A 20,782-nucleotide genomic window follows, 5' to 3' on the forward strand; every position below is an offset into this window, starting at 1 on the left:
ACCAAAGTGAATAACTTCACAATTCCCTATATTATATTCCATCTGCCATCTTGTTGCCCATTCACTTAACCTGTTTATATCTCTTTGCAGCCTCTCTGTGCCATCTCAGCAGCTTACCTTTCTACCTAGCTTGATGTCATCAGCAAACTTAGATATGTTACTCTCTGTCTCTTCATTTAAGTTGTGAATATAGATTGTAAATAGCTGAGAACCCACCACTGATCCTTGCGGCACTCCACGATTCACAGCCTGCCAACTCAAAAAAACCCTGTTTATGCCTACTCTCTCTTTTCTCATTGTTAACCAATTCTCTATCCATGCTAATATATTACCCCCAACTCCATGAGCCTATTATTACCTATTAACCTATTGTATCTGTATCTAAAACCTTTTGGAAATCCAGAAAGAATACATCGACCGGTTCCCCTTTATCTACCCTATTGGTTACACCCTCAAAAAAATCTAATAAATTTTTCAACAGGATTTCCTTTCAGTAAAACCAGGTTGACTAGTTCTAATCATACTATGTTTTCCTAAGTGCATTGTTAAGATTTCCTTAATAATAGATTCCCGCATTTTCCCAACAAATAATGTTAGGCTAACTGGCCTGTAGTTGACTGTTTTCTCTCTCCGTCCTTTCGTGAAAAGCAGTGTAACATTTGCCAACTTCCAATTGAGTGGACCCTTCCTGAATCTAAGGAGTTTTGGAAAATCATAGCTAGCACATCCACCATCTCTGCAGCTATCTCTTTTAGAAACCTACAGTGTAGGCCATCAGGTTTCAGGGATTTATCGGATTTTAGTATCTTGAGTTTCTCCAATACTTTATCTCTGATGACATCCCCTAATTCCCTCACTCTTTTTAGTTCCTAGATTATCGTCTTTTTCTGGTATGAAACTTGTGTTTTCCACTGTGAAGACAGATACAAAATATTTATTCAATGCCTCCGCCATTTCCTCAATCCCCATTATAATTTCTCTTGCCTCAGCTTCTAAGGGCCCAATGTAATTTCTTTAGCTACTCTCTTCCTTTAGACATACTTACAAAAACTCTAACAATCTGTTTATATAGTCCTGGCTAGTTTACTTTCATATTCTACTTTTTCCCCTTTTTATCAACTCTTTGGTAGCCCTTTGCTAGTTTCTAAAACACTCCCAATCCTGAGACTTTCTGCTGTCTTTTGCAACATTTGAAGTCTCTTCTTTTAATCTAATACTATCCTTAACTTCCTGAGTGAGTCACGGATCTGTCCTTCTTGCTGCATTTTGGTTCTTCAATGGAATGTATTTTTGTTGAACATTTTGAATTATTTATTTAAATGTTCATTTATCACTGTACCTTTTAGTCTATTTACTGAATTAACCGTAGCCAGTTTTACCCTTATACCTATTTAATTGTCTTTGTTTAAGTTTAAGATTCATTTGTTTGAGATTGGAATGCATCACTTTCAAACTTAACATGGAATTGAATGTTCTTATGGTCACTATTTCCCAGTGGATCTTTTACTATGATATCACTAATTAACACTGCTTCATTACACAATACTGGATCCAAGATAGCTTTATTCCTAGTCATTCTACTACATACTGCTCCAAGGAACTATCACGAAAACATTCATCCATGAGGCACTGCGGGCCATCAGTAGCAGGAGAATTGTATTCAAACACAATCTGTAACCTCATGGCCTGGCATTACCTCCACTCTACTGTTACCATCAAGCCAGGGAATTAACCCTGAATCAATGAAGAGTGCAGGAGGGCATGCCAGGAGCAGCATCTAGCATTCCTAAAATTGAGGCATCAACCTGGTGAAGCTAAAACACAGGACTAATTGCGTGCCAAACAGCATAAGCAGCAAGTGATAGACAGGCTTAAGCGATCCCACAACCAACAGAATAGATCTAAGCTCTGCAGTCTTGTCACATCTAGTCGTGAATGGTGGTGGACAATTAAACAACTCACTGGAGGAAGAGGCTCCACAAATATCCCCATCTTCAATGATGGAGGAGCCCAGCACATCAGGGCAAAAGCTAAGGCTGAAGCGTTTGCTACAATCTTTAGCCAGAAATGCCAAGTGGATGATCCATCTCAGCCTCCTCCGTAGGTCCCCAGCATCACACACGCCAGTCTTCAGCCAATTCGATTCATTCCACGTGATATTAAGAAACGGGTGAAGGCACTGGATAGTGCAAACGCTATCGTCCCTGACAATATTCCGTCAATAGTACTAAAGACTTGTGCTCCAGAGCTTGCCATGCTTGTAGCCAAACTGTTCCAGTACAGCTACAATACTGGCATCTGCCTGGCTATGTGGAAAATTGCCCAAGCATGTCCAGCCAATTATCACCCCATGAGTCTACTTTCAATCATCAGTAAAGTAATGGAAAGGGTCATCAAAAGTCCTATCAAGTGGCACTTGCATAGCACTGGTGCCCAGTTTTGGTTCTGCCAGGGTCACTCAGCTACTGACCTCATTACAGCCCTGGTTCAAACATAGACAAAAAAATGAACTTCTGAGGTGAGAGTGACTGCCCTTGACATCAAGGCCATGCTTGACCGAGTGTGGCATTAAGGACCTAGCAAGACTGGAGTCAATGGGAATCAGGGGGAAAACTCTCCATTGGTAGCACAAAGGAAGATGCTTGTGGTTGTTAGAGGTCAGTCATCCCAGTTCCAGGATATCACTGTAGGCATTCCTTAGGGTAGTGTCCTAGGCCCAACCATCTTCAGCTGCTTCATCAATGACCTTTCTTCCATCATAAGGTCAGAAGTGGGGAAGTTCGCTGATGATTGCACAATGTTCAGCACCACTTGCAACTCCTCAGATACTGAAGCCGTCCATGTCCAAATACAGCAAGACCTGGACAATATCCAGGCTTGAGCTGAAAACTGCCAAGTAACATTTGCGCCACATAAGTGCCAGGCCATGACCACCTCCAACAAGTGAGGATCTAACCATCACCCCATGACATTCAATGGCATTACCATCACTGAATCCCCCACTATCAACCTGCTCAGGGTTACCATTGACCAGAAAGTGAATTGGATTAGCCATACAAATACTGTGGCTACAAGAGCAGGTCAGAGGCTAGGAATTCTGTGACAAGTAACTCACCTCCTGACTCCTCAAAGCTTGTCCACCATATACAAGGCACACGTCAGGAGTGTGATGGAATACACCCCAGTTGCCTGGATGAGTGAAACTCCCACAACACTGAAGAAGATTGACACCATCCAGGACAAAGCAGCCTGCTTGATTGGCACCACATCCACAAACATTCACTCCTTCCAGCACCGACACACAGTAGCAGCAGTATGTACCATCTACAAGATGCACTGCAGGAATTCACCAAGGTTCCTTTGACAACATCTTCTAAACCCACAACTGCTACCATCTAGAAGGACCACAGCAGCAGGCAGATGGGAACACCACCACCTGGAAGTTCCCCTCCAAGTCACTCACCATCCTGACTTGGAAATATATTGCTGTTCCTTCACCGTTGCGGGGTCAAAATTCTGGAACTCCCTTCCTAACACCACTGTGGGTGTACTGACACCACATGGGCTGCAGTGGTTCAAGAAGGTAGCTCATCACCACCTTCTCAAGGGCAACTAGGGATGGGCAATAAATGCTGGCCCAGCCAGCAAAGCCCACATCCTGTGAATGAACAAAAAAAAAAATGATCTTAACATGAGCAAAGTGGTGGAAAATGTTGTTGAGAGTGCTATCAAGTGGCACTTACTCAGGACTAATCTGCTCACTAACACTCAGTTTGGTTTCCGTCAGGGCCACTCAGCTCTTGACCTCATTACAGCCTTAGTCCAAACATGGACAAAATAGCTGAACTCCCGAGTTGAGATGAGAGCGACTGCCCTTGACATCAAGGCAGCATTTGACCATGTGTGGTATCAAGGGGCCCTAGCAAAACTGGAGTCAATGGGAATCAGGGGGAAAACTCTCCTCTGGTTGGAGTCACACCTAGCACAAAGGAAGGTGATTGTGGTTGTTGGAGGTCAATCATCTCAGCTCCAGGACATCACTGCATGAGTTCCTCAGAGTAGTGTCCTCAGCCCAACCACCTTCAGCTGCTTTATCAATGACCTTCCTTCCATCATAAGATCAGAAGTAGGGTTGCTTGTGGATGATTGCATATGTTCAGCACCACTCACAACTCCTCAGGCACAGAAGCAGTCCCTACCCTTATGCAGCAAGACCTGGACAATATTCAGGCATGGGTTGATAAATGGCAAGTAAAATACATGCCACACAAGTGCCAGGCAATGACCATTTCCAACAAGAGAGAATCTAACCATCTGCCTTGACAATCAATGGCATTACCATCGCTGAATCTCCCACTAACAACATCCTGGGAGTTATCATTGACCAGAAACTGAACTGGGCTAACTGGTCCTACAAGAGCAGATCAAAGGCTAGGAATCCTGTGGCGAATAACTCAGCTCCTGACTCCCCAAAACCTGTCCATCATCTACAAGGCACAAGTCAGGAGCATGATGGAATACTCTCCACGTAATTGAATGAATGCAGCTCCCACAACATTGAAGAAACTTGACATCATCCAGGACAAAGCAGCTCACTTGGTTGGCACCCCATCCACAAACATTCACTCCCTCCATCACCGATGCACAGTAGCAGCAGTATGTACCATACACGAGGTGCACTGCAGAAACTCACCAAGGCTCCTTCAACAGCACCTTCCAAATCCACAACATCTACCAACTAAAAGGACAAGGGCAGCGGATAGATGGGAACACTACCACCTGAAAATTCCACTCCAAGCCACTCACCATCCTAACTTGGAAATGTATCGCCGTTCCTTCATTGTCACTGGGTCAAAATCTTGGAATTCCCTTCCTAACACTGTTGATGTGCCTACACCACATGAACTGCAGCAGTTCAAGAAGGCAGCTCATCACCACCTTCTAAAGGGCCATTAGGGCTGGCCTAGCCAATGACTCCCATATCCCATGGGTGAATATAAAAAAAGATAGGTGGAGGGAGCTGCAGAGGGAGTGAAGAGGGAGAAGAGGAAGTGGGAGAGGGAGAAGAGAGAAGAGAGGGAGAGGAAGAGACCTGCAGAGGGAGGAGAGAAAGAGAGAGAGGGGAGTGAGAGAGAGCTGCAGAGGGAGGGAGGGGGACAGAGAGGGAGGTAAGAGACAGAGGGGGAAAAGGGGAAATAGAGGGAAAGAAAGACAGGGAGAGACACAGGGAAAGAGATACGGAGAGGCAGAGGGAGAGGTGGAGAGAGGGAGAGGTGGAGAGAGGGGGCGAGGCAGACAGAGAGGGAGAGGCAGACAGAGAGTGGTATAGATAAGGAGAGAAGCAGAGCACGGAAGAGTGGCCAAGAGAGGGAGAGCCAGGCAGAGAGGGGAGAGCCAGGCAGAGAGGGGGAGAGTGGGAGAGGCACCAGACACGACAGAGGCACTCCCTGCCCAGTATACTCTACAAAGTCTTTCTTCGTAACATCTGGGGACTTGTGCTAAAATGGGAGAGCTGACCTACAGACTAGTCAAACAACAGCCTGGTTTAGTCATATTTACTGAATCATACGGAACCCAATGTCCCAGACTGTTTCATCACCATCCCTAGGCAGAGGCAGAGATGGAGAGGGAGAGGCAGAGAGGGAGGGGCAAAGGTAGAGGTTCAGAGATTGAGGTAGTCAAGACAAACAGAGAGACAGTCAGGGACAGAGGGTGGGGATCAGCCCAGGTTTGCACTAAGTGCAGTAAGGGAAAAAGAATGTTTTACCCACCAGCCACAGTGGCAGCTTTTCATGCCGTATCGCCTCAGTCCCGCCCCATTAATCATACATTCCCATGAAACACACTGTTTTGATTGCGGGTGGCCTCTGATTTGCCAGCCATGCCATCAGCTCGCTGCTTCATCATGCCAGGCGCCATATTTAAAATGCAGTGCACAGCTCTAGTGCTTCCAACCCAGGACTGCTGCAAAGAAGACATGGCCCCAAAAGGCTAGGAGACTGCAGCCCCCTGGTTTAGTGACATGTCCTTTGAGTCTTTTGGACACCGTAAAGGCCTGCAGTGATGTCCTTTTACCCCCACTCTGGCCATAGGAAAGGCAGCAACATCACCAATTCAGCATGGGAGGCGGTGGCAGCGTTGGTCAGTGCCAATGCCTTGCAAAAGAGGACAGCCACCCAGCGCTGAAAGAGGGCGAATGACCTCCTCTGTTCCGCCAGGGTAGGTCACTCTTCTTGTCACTCACAAACCCATCACACATCCACAGGGATCTCACTCACTGCCGGTTCAAGGGACATCACCAATCACTCTCTTGCACACACCTTCATTGTCCTCATCCCATCCATGGGACCACCCACTACCCACATATACCAGGCATATTTATCATCTGGCCTGGCGGAGAGAATGTAAGCAGGACGCCCATCTCTATTCATGCAGGGCAAGCTGGCACACAACAAGAGGGAGAGGTCGCAGACTGGTGGTGGAATGCCTGAAATCAAGGTCCTCACAGACTTTGAAAAACAGGGTCATCCAGCTGGCCGGCGAAGATCTGACCCGTTCCGGTGCTGGTGAGCGGTGCTCTACCAAGTGAGGATCCAGCAGTGCAACATCCATCAGACAACCATGCTGTGAGTCAGCTCCTTTGTTCCGCAGTCCCCTGCCATGCACTAATTATCTCTCCTTGCTTTCGCATGCATATCTGGGATACAACCGAGGGTGTCCATGGCCCAGGGCCTCCAAATCAAGTCCTGAAGACACGTCGAAAGAAGAAACTGAAGGCACCCCATTGAAGATCCATCACAGCACTCACCAATACCCTCCATCTGTGCAGAGACACACCCCTCGTTGGGACCTAGTTCTAGAGTAGCCTTGAGATCACAATCTGTTGAGCACATCGCACTTTCTGGTCCACAGCAGATGGCAGCAGGGACTTCCCAGGTTTCTGGCACTCAGAAGACTGCTGGAGGCCAGAAATCTGCTGAGTCTGAGTCAAATGACTCTGGACTCGGTCATACTTCAGTTTCTGGAGCTGCAAAGGCAAGCTCGGGAACATCAGGAAGGGATGTCCACTGCACTCCTCAGGTTGCAAAGTGTAAGGAACATATCTTTTTATTTCTGTTGGACTGTGGATTAGAATTATAGTGGCTTCCAGTCGAAAGACATGTCCACTGGAATAGGATGAGAAATATATAATGTTGCAGTCCTGGAGCAGTGTGCCATGAAAGACAGGATGGTGCTGGAAAGGGGTCCTGGATGGAGGGAGCTGCCCGACAACAGCATTTTAATTGGCTTCTGACCAGGTGACCAGGTTTTGTTTGAGGGCAGTGCAGCTGAATAGCTCCTAGCCTGAAAGTAATAACATGTAAAACCTCTTTCTCTTGTGTGTGGAGGATTCCAGTAATTCCACAATAACAGCTAGCTGGCTTTTCTCCTCGGATCTCTATAACCTGCTTTCTCTCTGAAAAGCCCTGTCAAGGGGCAAAGCGGAAAATCACTGTTAGAGACATTGAAAGGCAAGTGTTGAACCAGTGAACTAAATACTGAGAATGCTGGAAGACCACCTTGTGTCATCAACAAGAACTGAAAGGAATTTGGAAGACTTCGATCAAAATCAACCCATCGAATCCTGTATTCTGGAATTGGTGCTATTGAACGGTTTTATCTCACCCTTAAGATCCATGAGTTGTGTGTCTTATGTGTGTGTTTGTATAGGGATTTAAGAAGGGGGTAGAGTTCAAGTTATAGTGTTAGAAGATAGCAGTTCTTTCCTTTGCCACTGGTTAATGACATTTTGTTCAATAAACAGCTATTTACTTAGCAAGTTTACAAACCTGGTGCTCACATTCTGTTAACCTAAGTGAAACAGTTAGGTAGAATTGGGGCGATCTGGTAGTATGGTCACACTTTTCACATTTGTCGAGGCTCGGGGAACAATGGGGCTTGATATTACAGCGCACTATCCCCAGTGAGTCGTGACAAAAGCATGATGGAGGAGTCCGTCCGCCTTCAAGTCTGAGGTGATAGTGCCAGCATGCCAATACACCGAGGTAGGATAGCAGCCGCCATGGAGACCTTGGTCCAGGACATCGATCCTGCACTGCTGCATGGGCTGAACTCCATCGCTGATGCCATAGTTGGCCTCCAGTAGTATCAACGCGAGAAGGGTGCGGGGCAGCTCGATCTCGCTCCAGCTTCCCCTTCTCCTCAAGGCGTCAGCCACGCGCCCTTGAGCACCCATAGGGAGGAGGATCAGCAGGTGCACACCCTAGGGCCATCCACTCAGGTGACTCCTAGAGTGTCCTGCCCAACTGAATCCCCTCTTCCTGTGACCCCAGTGAGCCCTCAGCCAGACAGGAGTCAGACATTCACAGAGGTTATGTGAAGATCTATGGAGTGTCCTCACTGCATGTCTTCAGCATCCTCCTGAGCGACTATTAAGGCCTCTGTTGCGTCTCCATGACAGGAGCCTTGTCACAGAGGGAAGGTGCACTGCCATTAGCCAGACTGGAGTCAAGTGTTCACAGATGCAATGTGAGGATCTATGGTGTCTCTTCACTGCATGTCGTCATCATCCTCCACAAATCTAGCAGCTATGAGGGCCTCCCGAGTGCAGGTGCCTTGTCTTGCCAGTGCAATGGCCTCATATCTGTCATCCTTGCCTTCAAGGACCTCTTCACTCTCATCCCCTTCAACACTTCCTCATTTGAGGAGAAGTCCAGCTCCTCCACCTCCTCCTCAGCCAGCTTCACTCCCCATTGCAGTGCCAGGTTGTAAAGGGCGCTGCAGGTGATGACAAAGTGTGACACCCTCTGTAGACTATATTGCAGGGCTTCACCAGACCGGTCCAGGCGCTGGAACCTCATTTTCAACATCTTGATGGTCTGCTTCACCAAGGTGCAAGTTGCAGCATGAGCCTCATTGTACCTTCACTCTGCTGCAGTCTGAGGCCGCCGCACAGGTGTCATCACCGACACCGTCTGCGGGTAGCTCTTGTCCTCTAGGAACCATCCCTGCAGTCTCTGTGGAGCCTGGAAGCTGTCATGGATCTGAGACCTACTGAGAATGTAAGAGTCGCAGACACGCCTTGGAAATCAAGCAGAGACCTTCAGGATGTGTTTGTGGTGGTCGCACACCAGCTGCACATTCAGCGAGTGGAAGCCCTTGCGGTTGACATAGTTGACCGTTTGTTGCCATGGAGATCTGAGCGCCACATGAGTGCAGTTGATGGCATCCTGGACCTGTGGGAAACTTGAGATCCAGCAAATCCCAGTGCTCTTGCATCCTGGCTCTTTTGGTCCCGGGCGAAATGCACAAAGTTGTGTGCCCTCGCAAGGATGGCGTCTGTGACCTCATGGATGTATTTATGGGTGGAGGTTTGTGAAATCCCACAGAGGTTACCTGTGGAGCCCTGAAAGGAGCCACTGGCATAACAATTGAGCGCCGCAGTCACTTTCACAGCCACTGGCAGTGGATGCCTTCCATGTCCCCATGGCACCAAATCCTGCAGCAGGTGACAGATGTGACTGACCATTTCTCTGGACATGCGAGGACTTCAGCAACACTGGTTCTCAGTCATCTGCAAGAGTCCTAGGTGGCGTCTATAGACCCTGGGTCTATCTAGGCGCCAACCAGCGACGGCTTGCTGTGGCTTTTCAGCAGCGTGTGCAGGAGCCCCAGCCGCCCCTTCTTTCTGAGGGTGCCGCTCCCTCTCTCTGCCCTGTTTGGCGCTTCCATCGATCTCTTCTCCTTCGTCTCTGCTCTCTGTACGCCATGAGACAGACAGCTAGTTCACCTGGCTCCATGCTCCTGATGTACTTCTCCTGCAGGATGTGGCTTAGCATGGGTGTACTAAGAACCTCTCTTGGTTAAGTCTGAAGGCCCCTTAATGCATCCCAGAGAGTGCTGGCCACCACTTGGATGGCCAGAGTTTAGTGCGCTGCATGGCTGCCCGAGACCCCACTCAACTCTGTCCTGTACCACCTGACCAATTGGCAGCAGCTTTGCCCATTGAGCTGCATGTTGTGCTCTCAGCTTAGGTGCAGGCATTCTTCTAACCCACAATGCAAGGCTGCACTGTTAACTTGAACCATGGGGAGACTGGTCTATCAGTGACTGCTCCATGGCCAGCTTTAGCAAGGAGTTTATACAACGTGCACAGTTATCCAATTGTTCCACAGTCCACTAAAATGCTCATTGTTTTGCAGTCTGTGCCCGAGGGGTGAAAAGCTCTGCAGCACTTGGTGGCACTTTCCATGCCTCTGCGTTGTTTGAGTGGGCAGTTAAGCTAGAGGCCTGACTCCAAACATGTCAATGTGGCTGCGCCTGAACTGTCTCGGTTGTGGAGGAATGATCACTTTATACAAAGTTTTCCGAGTGTTTGGACATTTCCCTCCCTCCCACCCCGAACATGCTTGTTAACTACCTTCAACAGCAGGGCGGCCCTTGCCCCCGCGCCGCGCAATACTACGGTGCACTCACCTCTGAGTTCCCCTGAAGTGCAGCTCGCCAGGTGCTCGCCTTTTCAATGGTGTTGTGAAACACGACAGTGCGCAAACACGTTGATGTGCTTGGGTGATCCAGTGTGGGGGGGGATGATTCCGGTGAACTGGGTTTATAATGATATGCAGATGTATTACAATGAAATTCCTGACATCCAACGGCTGCAAATGATGGGCAGAACGGACGATTGCAAACTGGTTTCACAACGTTGTGAAACTGATTTTTGGCCTTCTTGCCATATTGTCTGCTCACAGCACCAAACACATCCAAAGTCACGGGCACAAAAAATTCTGCCCAGAGAGAGGGGGACAGACGTTCTTGTGTGGGGGACAGACGTTCTTGTGGGGGGGACAGACGTTCTTGTGGGGGGGACAGACGTTCTTGTGGGGGGGAAAAGGGAATTTATCTCAGGAGAAGTGAGTCAGATTTTTTATGCAGTGAGTAGTTAGGATCTGGAATGCACGCCTGAGATTGTGGTGGTGGCAGATTCAATCATGGCTTTCAAAAGAGAATTGGGTAATTATCTGAAGAGAAAAAAATTGCAGGGCTATGGGGCAAAGGTGTGGGAGTGGCATTAGGTGAACTGCTCTTGCAGAGAGCCGGCACAGACACTCTGGGCCAAATGCTGTACCCATTCTATGATTTGATGCACAACATCAAATAGCCTCAGCAGAAGTGAGTTCAAAAATAAGAAACCCAAGGTGAAAGATCAAGAAGCATTTGCATAGGTATAAAAATATTCTTTCAGCATTCTTCCTTGGGCCAAATCTGCACACTGATCAATTGAAGCAAAGTGACGTAAAGATGCAAGGCAGTATTTGGACTCACTAGGCTGATGTGATGTATCTGTACGTGCCTGAGGATAAGCATCGCGATGAACGCTGGGTCCCATTGTATTCCGGGATTGTCCGGAAGATCACTAGAGAAAATAAATAAGGAAATAGAATAATTCAAACAATGATGGAATGGTAAATCACAGAGCTTGTTCATTGCATCAACTTCATGCTAATGCGTCCCCCCCACACGGCATTTATCCAAATCAAGCTTGTCCAACATCCGGCCCACAAAGCTCCCCAATGTTGCGCACAGAGGTAGCTTCCTAAATGCCTGTAAATGCAATGGGAGATTCTTAAAGAAACTACTCCTCCAATCACAGGCGGTTCTTCTCCTGCATTTGCTGTTTGAGTGAGTCTATCAGCAGCAAAGGTGAGAGAAAAGCAGTCTTTGATTGGAAGAACAGCAACACAGGTGGAAGTGAGCGATCTCTGAAACAGAGGTATTGGGGACAGAGAGAGGGAGGCTGCTGTGTGCTGGGTGGGGCAGGGAGAGACTTGCTTCGCGCCAGGTGGGGGAGGGAAAGACTCGCTGCTGAGCTGGAAGGGGCTCAATGCGATGGTGGAGGTGGGGGTGCGGCAGGCGTGAGGTGGTACGTGGTGTGGATGAAAGACTGCTGCCCAGAAGTGTGGGAAAGAGAGACAGTGTTTCAGTGAATGTTGAGTGTGAGGGGCTGAGCGCGGGCGGGCGGGGGAGGCTGAGAGTGTGAGTGTGCACGAGAGAGGGTGGGTGAGTGTGCACGAGAGAGGGTGGGTGAGTGTGCACGAGAGAGGGTGGGTGAGTGTGCACGAGAGAGGGTGGGTGAGTGTGCACGAGAGAGGGTGGGTGAGTGTGCACGAGAGAGGGTGGGTGAGTGTGCACGAGAGAGGGTGGGTGAGTGTGCACGAGAGAGGGTGGGTGAGTGTGCACGAGAGAGGGTGGGTGAGTGTGCACGAGAGAGGGTGGGTGAGTGTGCACGAGAGAGGGTGGGTGAGTGTGCACGAGAGAGGGTGGGTGAGTGTGCACGAGAGAGGGTGGGTGAGTGTGCACGAGAGAGGGTGGGTGAGTGTGCACGAGAGAGGGTGGGTGAGTGTGCACGAGAGAGGGTGGGTGAGTGTGCACGAGAGAGGGTGAGTGTGTGTGCACGAGAGAGGGTGAGTGTGTGTGCACGAGAGAGGGTGAGTGTGTGTGCACGAGAGAGGGTGAGTGTGTGGCGGTTGAGTGGGTGAGAGTGTGTGTATGAGAGAGGGTGAGTGTGTGTTTGTGGGAGAAGGTGAGAACCAAAAAAGGTAATAATCTCTGGATTACTACCTGAGCCACGAGCGAATTGGCACACGGTCAATAAGATTAAAGAGGTAAATGCGTGGCTCAAAGATTGTGTGGGAGAAATGGGTTTGAATTCATGTGACATTGGCACCAGTACTGGGGAAAGAAGGAGCTATTCTGTTTGGATGGGCTCCACTTGAATCCTGCTGAGACCAGTGTCCTGGCCAATTGCATAATTCGGGTTGTAGTTAGGGCTTTAAACTAAATAGTGGGGGGGTTCAGTTGCATGAAAATATAAAAAATCAAAAGTTTAAGGAGAGGGTAAAAGTGCAGGTTAGTGACAAGGCTGATTGTTACCAAAAAGTGAAAGGAAGGGACAGAGTGTGTGAATGCCATATTGCACTAAAGAATCATACAAGAGTAAGGAAAATTGACAATAGGGCAAACTTAAAGGCTTTGTATCTCAATGCGCATAACATTTAGAATAAAACTAATGCGTTAACAGTGCAAATAGAGATAAATAGGAATGATCTGGTGGCGATTACTGAGACGTGGTTACAGGGAGAACAGGTATGGGAGTTGAATATCCAAGGGTACTCAGTGTTTCAGAAGGATAGGCAGGGAGGAGAAGGAGGTGGTGTAGCTTTGTTAGTAAAGGAAGAGATCAGTGCTATAGTGGGGAATGATATAGGCACTGGAGAGCAAAACGTAGAGTTATTTCTACCTCTGGGTAGAAATAAGGAATAGCATGGGAAAGAAGTCCCTGATGGGAGTAATCTATAGGTCCCCAAACAGTAGTTCAGCAGTAGGGCACAGTATAAACCAGGAAATATTGGGAGCATGTAAGAAAGGCATGGCGATAATCATGGGCGATTTCAATTGCATATTGACTGGACTAATCAAATTGGCAAGGGTAGCCTTGAGGGAGAGTTCATAGAGTATATCAGAGATTGTTTCTTGGAGCAATATGTTGTGGAACCAATCACAATATGCTGTGGAGCAGGATATTCTGGATTTGATTTTGTGTAATGAGATAGGATTAATTAATGATTTCATAGTAAAGGATCCTCTAGGGAAGAGTGATCATAGCATGATAGAATTTCAAGTTTAGTTTGTGAGCGAGAAACTTGAGTCCCACACTAGTGTCCTGGAGTTAAACAAAGTTAACAACATAGGCATGAAGGCAGATTTGGCCCGAGTGGACTGGGCAGGAAGACTACAAGGTAGGACAGTTGATGAACAGTGGCAGATATTTAAGGAGATATTTAATTCCGCCCAAGTAAAATATATTCCAAAGAGGAAGAAAGATGGTAAGAGGGGGAAAAAACATCCATGGCTAAGCAAGGAAGTTAAAGATAGCATAAAGGCAAAAACTAAGGCATACCAAATTGCAAAGATCAGTGGCAGGCTGGAAGATTGGGAAACTTTTAAAGATCAACAAAGGGTTACTAAAAAAAAATAAAAAGAGCAAAAGTAAATTATGCAAGAAAACTAGCGCAAAATGCAAAAATTGATAGCAAAAGCTTCTACAAGTATATAAAAGGAAAGAGAATAGCTAAAGTGAATATTGATCCCTTGGAGGATGAGACTGGGGAGTTAATAGTGGGGAACACAGAAATGACAGAGATGCTTAATCAATAATTTGCTTCAGTTTTCATGGTGGAGGACGCTATTACCACCCCAATAGTAACAGGTAGTGCAGAGGTACAGAGAAGGAGGAACTTAGAACAATCACCATCACTAGAGAAGTACTGAGCAAACCATTGGGATTAAAGTCCCCAGGACCTGATGGCCTACATCCCAGTGTCTTAAAGGAAGTGGCAGCGGAATAGTGGATGCATTGGCTATAATATTCCAAAATTTCCTGGATTCTGGAAAGGTTCCAGTGGATTGGAAAAGTGCTAATATAACATCCTTATTCAAAATGGGGGGGGGGGGAGAGGCAGAAAGTAGGGAACTAAAGACCATTTAGTTTAATGTCTGTCGTTGGGAAATTGTTGGAATCCATTATTAAGGAAGTAGTAACGGGGCATTTGGAAAGTCAAAACGCAATCCATCAGAGTCAGCATGGTTTTATGAAGAGAAAATCGTGTTTGACTAATTTGCTACAGTCCTTTGAAGACGTGACAAGCAAAGTGGATAATGGGATCCTGCAGATGTAGTATATCTGGACTTAGAGAAGGCCTTTGATAAGGTGCCTCACAAAAGATTAATACACAAGATAAGATCACACGGAGTTATGGGTAATATATTAGCTTGGATGGAGGATAGGCTAACCAACAGAAAGCAGAGAGTCAGATCAATGGGTCTTTTTCTGGATGGCAAGTTGTAACTAGTGGGGTGCCACAGGGTTCGGTCCTTGGGCCCCAACTATTTACAATCTATGTTAATGACTTGGATTCAGGATTAGAAGGTACTAAAGCTAAATTGGCAGGTGACACCAAAATAGGTGAGAAAGTAAGTTGCATTGAAGAAATAAGAAATTTACAAATGTATATGGACAGGTTAAGTGAATGGGCCAAAATCTGGCAGATGGAGTTTAACGTGGATAAGTGTGAGGTTATCCATTTGGTCAGAAGAATAAAAAGGCGACTTATTATTTAAATGGAGAGAAACTTCAGAATGCTTGAGTGGAGAGGGATCTGGGTGTCTTTGTGCATGATTTGCTGAAAGCTAGTATGCAGGTACAGCAGGTAATAAGGAAGGCAAATGGAATTTTGGCATTTATTGCTAAAGGAATAGAGTATAAAAATAGGGAAGTGTTGTTGCAACTGTAGAAGACATTGGTGAGACCACACCTGGAGTACTGTGCACAGTTTTAGTCCCCTTACTTGAGGAAGGATGTAGTTACATTGGAGGTGGTTCACAGGAGGTTCACTAGATTGATTCCAGAGATGCAGGGCTTGTCTTATGAGAAGAGATTGAACAGTTTAGGCTGACACTCGCTGGAGTTTAGAAGGACGAGAGGAGATCTAATTGAGGTATATAAGATGCTAAAGGGGATAGACAAAGTTGATGTGGATCGGATGTTTCCCCTTGTGGGGCATTCTAGAACGAGAGGCCATAGTTGTAGGCTAAGGGTGGTAGATTTAAATCAGGGATGAGGAGGAATTACTTTTCTCAAAGGGTGGTGAATCTCAGAGTGCAGTGGATGCTGGGATGCTGAATAAATTTAAGGAGGAGATCGACAGATTTTTAATTAATAATGGGTTGAAAGGTTATGGGGAGAGGGTGGGAATTTGGAGTTGAGACCAAAATGAGATCAGCCATGATCGTATTGAATGGCGGGGTAGGCTCATGAGGCTGAATTGCCTACTCCTGTCCTAGTTGTTATGTTCTCATGTGTGCGTGCGCGCACATCGGGGGAGGGGGGGGAGAGTGCGCGCACGCCTCTGGGGGAAGAGCGTGCGCGTGTTTGGGGGAGTGTGCGCGTTTGTGTGTGTTTGGGGGAGTGTGCACGTTTGCGTGTGTTTGGGGGAGTGTGCACGTTTGCGTGTGTTTGGGGGAGTGTGCACGTGTGCGTGTGTTTGGGGGAGTGTGGGCATGTGTGTTTGGGGGACAGAGAGAGAGAGAGAGTGAGTGTGCACGTGTGTGTGTTGGGGAGGGGGGAAGTGTTTATGTGTGTGTGTCTTTGGGGGAGTGTGTATGTGTGTGTGTGTTTGGGGGAGATTGTATGTGGGCTTGTATTTGGGGGAGCGTGCGTGTGTGTGTGTGTGTGTGTGTGTGTGTATGTTTGGGTGAGAGTGTGCGCGCTTGGAGGAGTGTGCGCGTTTGGAGGAGCGTGTACGTGTGTGTTTGGGGGAGAGAGAGTTGTGTGTGTGTGCTGGGGGAGAGTATGTGTTTGTGTGTTTGGGGGAGAGTGTATGTGTGTGCGTTTGACGGAGATTATATATATGTATGTGTGTGTGTGTATTTGGGGGAGAGTGTGTATGTGTATTTGGGGGAGTGTGTGTATGTGTGTGTTTGGAGGAGAGAGAGTGTGTGTGTGTGTTTCCGGAAGTATACGTGTGTTGGGGAAGTGTGCATGTGCCTGGCTCACTCGCAGTCACAGGGTTCCCACGTACCCTCGACCCCACACACAATCACACCTGTTCACACGGTGGGTGAGCATCAAGAGACTGGAAGTGAGCCAGGCAAACAGACTCTGTCCCTCTCCCACTCTAATGGTCATCTTTATTAAGCACTCCTCAATTATCAATTTATTGCTTTGACATTGCTTTATTTTTGCACAGCAAATTGCTTCTTCTGTTCATATCACAGCTTAATTTTGAAATTCACGTTTAATGTTGTGCCAAATCTTATCTTTCTCAAATTTGCACATTGGCCCCTTCAATGAGAAGAAAATGGATATTTGGCCCCCTCAAGTTAAACGGTTGAACAAAGATAAAAGCAAAATACTGCGGATGCTGGAAATCTAGAACAAAAACAAAAATACCTGGAAAAACTCAGCAGGTCAGACAGCATTTGCGGAGAGGGATACAGTTGACGTTTTGAGTCCATATGACCCTTCATCAGACCATTCTGATGAAGGGCCATACGGACTCAAAACGTCAACTGTATCCCTCTCCGCAAATGCTGTCTGACCTGCTGAGTTTTTCCAGGTATTTTTGTTTTTGTTCTAAACGGTTGAACATGCCTGGTCTAAATGTACTCCTTTTCACTCTCCATTTACCTTTTACTATACATCATTTTCAAACCACTAGCATTTAGGAACTCTTGTTTCAAGAACGATTTTCTGAAGAAATGTTCCATTTGACCACGCCTTGCAAAGACTTTTGTCTAACCAACAACAACTTGTACTTATATAATGCAAAGAAAATACATTTTTTTCAATATTACTGTAGGATACTGTGAAGCAGACTTGTGGGGGCAATGTGTATGTCATGTGTGTGTGACTAATTTAATGAGACTGAAGACAGTCAGACTGCAAGGTTTAAATCATCAAAGGGATAGGTGTAAAGCTGGCATTTTGAAGTGGAGATGAACAGGCTAAGATGGGATAAAAGTAAATTAAACATGAATAGGAATTTGCATTAGGAGATAAATGAGTTGAATTTTTAGCTGTTGAATTTCAAAGAGAAGAAAGGAACTTTTACAATCAGCAAGGATCATAAATGAATAATGAAAAGTTATTAAGTTTATTTTTCGTTAAACTGGTGGCTATAAAAACATGAATGATTTTTGGATTCTGGGAAAGGTAACTTTCAAAAGACATTTAGGAGCTATGGATAAAGGTGAAAGTGGGAGAAATGTTTTATGGAAAGATTGAAAATTGCATAAGGTGTGTGGGTGGCCATGTAATCTTGAGCACAGTCTTGTGAAGGAAACAACCTCCAGCCACCCCAGAGAAGTGGCTGGTTGTTCCAGAAAGCTTTTGTAACAAGCCTTTGATTTCCATTGTCGAACAAGAGGGAGAAAGAAGCTTGTGAAATACCTCCCTTACAGCAACGGTGGGTGTCTTGTGGTAATATTGCTGAATGTTTTATAGATTGAGAATCTATAGCGACTGTTGCCTGGAAAATTATGTTTATTTATGAGTCTAGCTAAGTAGAAATCTTTTGGGAAACGTTACAAGACTAAATTTAACTGTGTAACTGTAATCTTGTGTGTTTAAGTTTTCTTTTCTTTCATTAATAAATGTTTTAATTTAATATATTTAAAATCTCCAAAAGCAGTAGTGGAATCTTTACTTCTAACTTCAGTACACACACCTTCTTGTAATAAAAATACAAATTGCAAATCGTTGCGATAGCTTGGCTAAGTTCCCCTTTGGGATTTGGTCAACCCAGCAATTACCACTTGCCATATCATAACAATAATGCCTTTAATGTAGTGAACCATTACAGGAGCAATCATTGTACACAATTTGACACTTAGTGTCATAAGGAGATATTAGAACAGATAACTAAAAGCTTGAACAAAAGAGGTTTTAAGGAGTATCTTAAAGGAGTAGAAAGAAAGAGAGGTTTAGGTAGGGAATTCCAGAGCTTTGCCAGCTAAAGCTGCTAAAAAGTGAAGCAATTAAAATAAGGGATGCACAAGAGGCCAGAATTGGAGGAGTGCAGCTAAGTAGGAAGATTGTGGGATTGGAGGAGATTATAGAAATGGAGGGATTTGAAATCAAGGAAAAATTGAGGCATTACTAGATCAGGAGCCTTATATAGATCAAGAAACACAGGAGGACAAGGTAGGAGATAGGATACTGGCAGCAGAGTTCAAGATGAGTTGAAGTTTATGTAGGGTGAAAGATGGGAACCTGCCAGGAGTGCACTGGAATAGTCAAGTCTGGAAATAACAAAGGCATGGATGAGGGTTTCAGTTGCAAAGTACAGTGGCAGAGCTGACGTGAAGTGATGTGATGGAGCTGAAACTATGCAGTCTTGGTGATGGTGTAGATATGTCAGCTCATCTCAGGATCAAATACAACATCAAGGTTGCAAATGGTCTGCTTCACCCTCAGATGTTGCCAGGGAGGCGACAGGAATAGGTGACTAGGGAACAAATGTGTGTCTTTTAAGTGATCAGTGGAAACAATCCATCATTACTTACTCCATTAGAACTCATAATCCTGAAGACATCTTATCTTTAAATATCATTACTCTACTGAGAAAATCTATTTTTTATAATTAGTAACCCTTCACTCACAGATGAATTCTTTTGATGCTTAGGGACCATGGCACATCACACAATCTCAGGACAGTGGCCAGTGTCATACATGATCAGGAATGGTGACCGGTATAACACAGGCGCAGGAACGGAGACCGGTATTACACATGATCAGGGACGGTGACCGGTATTACACAGGCTCAGGGATGGTGACGGGTATTACACAGGCTCAGGGATGGTGATGGGTATTACACAGGCTCAGGGAAGGTGACGGGTATTACACAGGCTCAGGGACGGTGACGGGTATTGCACAGGCTCGGGGACGGTGATGGGTATTGCACAGGCTCGGGGACGGTGATGGGTATTGCACAGGCTCGGGGACGGTGACGGGTATTGCACATGATCAGAGATAGTGATGGGCATTACACAGGCTCAAGGGTGGTGACCGGTATTATACATGATCAGGGATGGTGATGGGTATTACACAGGCTCGGGGATGGTGACGGGTATTACACAAGCTCAGGGAAGGTAACCGGTATTATACATGATCAGGGATGGTGATGGGTATTACTCAAGCTCGGGGACGGTGACGGGTATTACACATGATCAGGGACGGTGACCGGTATTACACAGGCTCGGGGACGGTGACCGGTATTACACAGGCTCGGGGACGGTGACCGGTATTACACAGGCTCAGGGACGATGGCCGGTATTATACATCATCAGGGTCAGTGACTTTTATCTCAAATGTTCATGGACAGTGACCAATATCACACACATTCAGGGACGCTTGGAAATTATCCGGGGAAAAAGCGAATAATCTAGGTGAAAGGGCTGGAGGTGTCACTAGTATTAATGATTATCATGCTGCTGTATTTGGTAACTGACAGTGGCTGAGAAGGCAGACAGTGCAAGCAACAGGGATCAAAGAAACAATGAGGCAGGTCTAAGCCACTTTGGACAGATACAGGTCATGTGATTTCAAAGATAAATAGCTACAGGCAACAGTTTAAGGATCATCAAACTTCAAACAACCAAAAATGATGCAACTACATGTAATCCATTAAGGACCAAAAGCTGTTTAAAGGAATCGTATTACTGTGAACACTAAATATCAGATTTTCCTGTAGGTTTAATGCCCTCAGGTGACCTGCAGTAAGGATTTGGCAGTCAGAAATGAAACCAATAAATCAGATTATCAGGAACTTCAGGCTGCATGAGGATTATAAAGAGAGCCATTTCTATCCTAAATCTGGCTTCAGAACTTGCACATCTTGAATATGTCTGTAAGCCCTTTAAGAGTTTACACACAGAAAGGGAATAAGTCATTAGGCCTGCTGAGCCCGTCACTTCTAACTGATCAGGAATAATCTGATCTGTCATGAACTCATTTATTTAATTTCACAAGGGAAACAAATAATTAAAAGGAAGCTGTTCTGCGAAAGTGAAGTGAAATCTTCCCCTGCCCCTGAGAAATGTCAGGCCATGAGCAGACATTATTTAACCCATTCAGCTGTCTCCCCATATTGTGTCTGAACACCAGTGTCTGCTGATATGCTAGAATCCTTTAGTCCCTGTCACAACAGTTCAAAACTCAGAT

The 20,782-nt window shown here is 46.1% G+C and overlaps 1 protein-coding gene across 2 annotated transcripts in view; it reads right to left on the reverse strand.

The window, feature by feature from the left end:
* The window catches only part of pigl (phosphatidylinositol glycan anchor biosynthesis, class L), a 77,573-nt gene that overhangs the window by 34,921 nt on the left and 21,870 nt on the right, over window positions 1–20,782 (reverse strand). For both annotated transcript variants that reach the window (XM_041197148.1, XM_041197147.1), the window contains exon 3: window positions 11,326–11,416. In XM_041197148.1, coding sequence (XP_041053082.1) covers window positions 11,326–11,416 — 91 coding nt within the window. The remainder of the gene's footprint in view (window positions 1–11,325; window positions 11,417–20,782) is intronic.

This window comes from Carcharodon carcharias, chromosome 10 (assembly GCF_017639515.1).
Source record: "Carcharodon carcharias isolate sCarCar2 chromosome 10, sCarCar2.pri, whole genome shotgun sequence".
NCBI lineage: Eukaryota > Metazoa > Chordata > Chondrichthyes > Lamniformes > Lamnidae > Carcharodon > Carcharodon carcharias.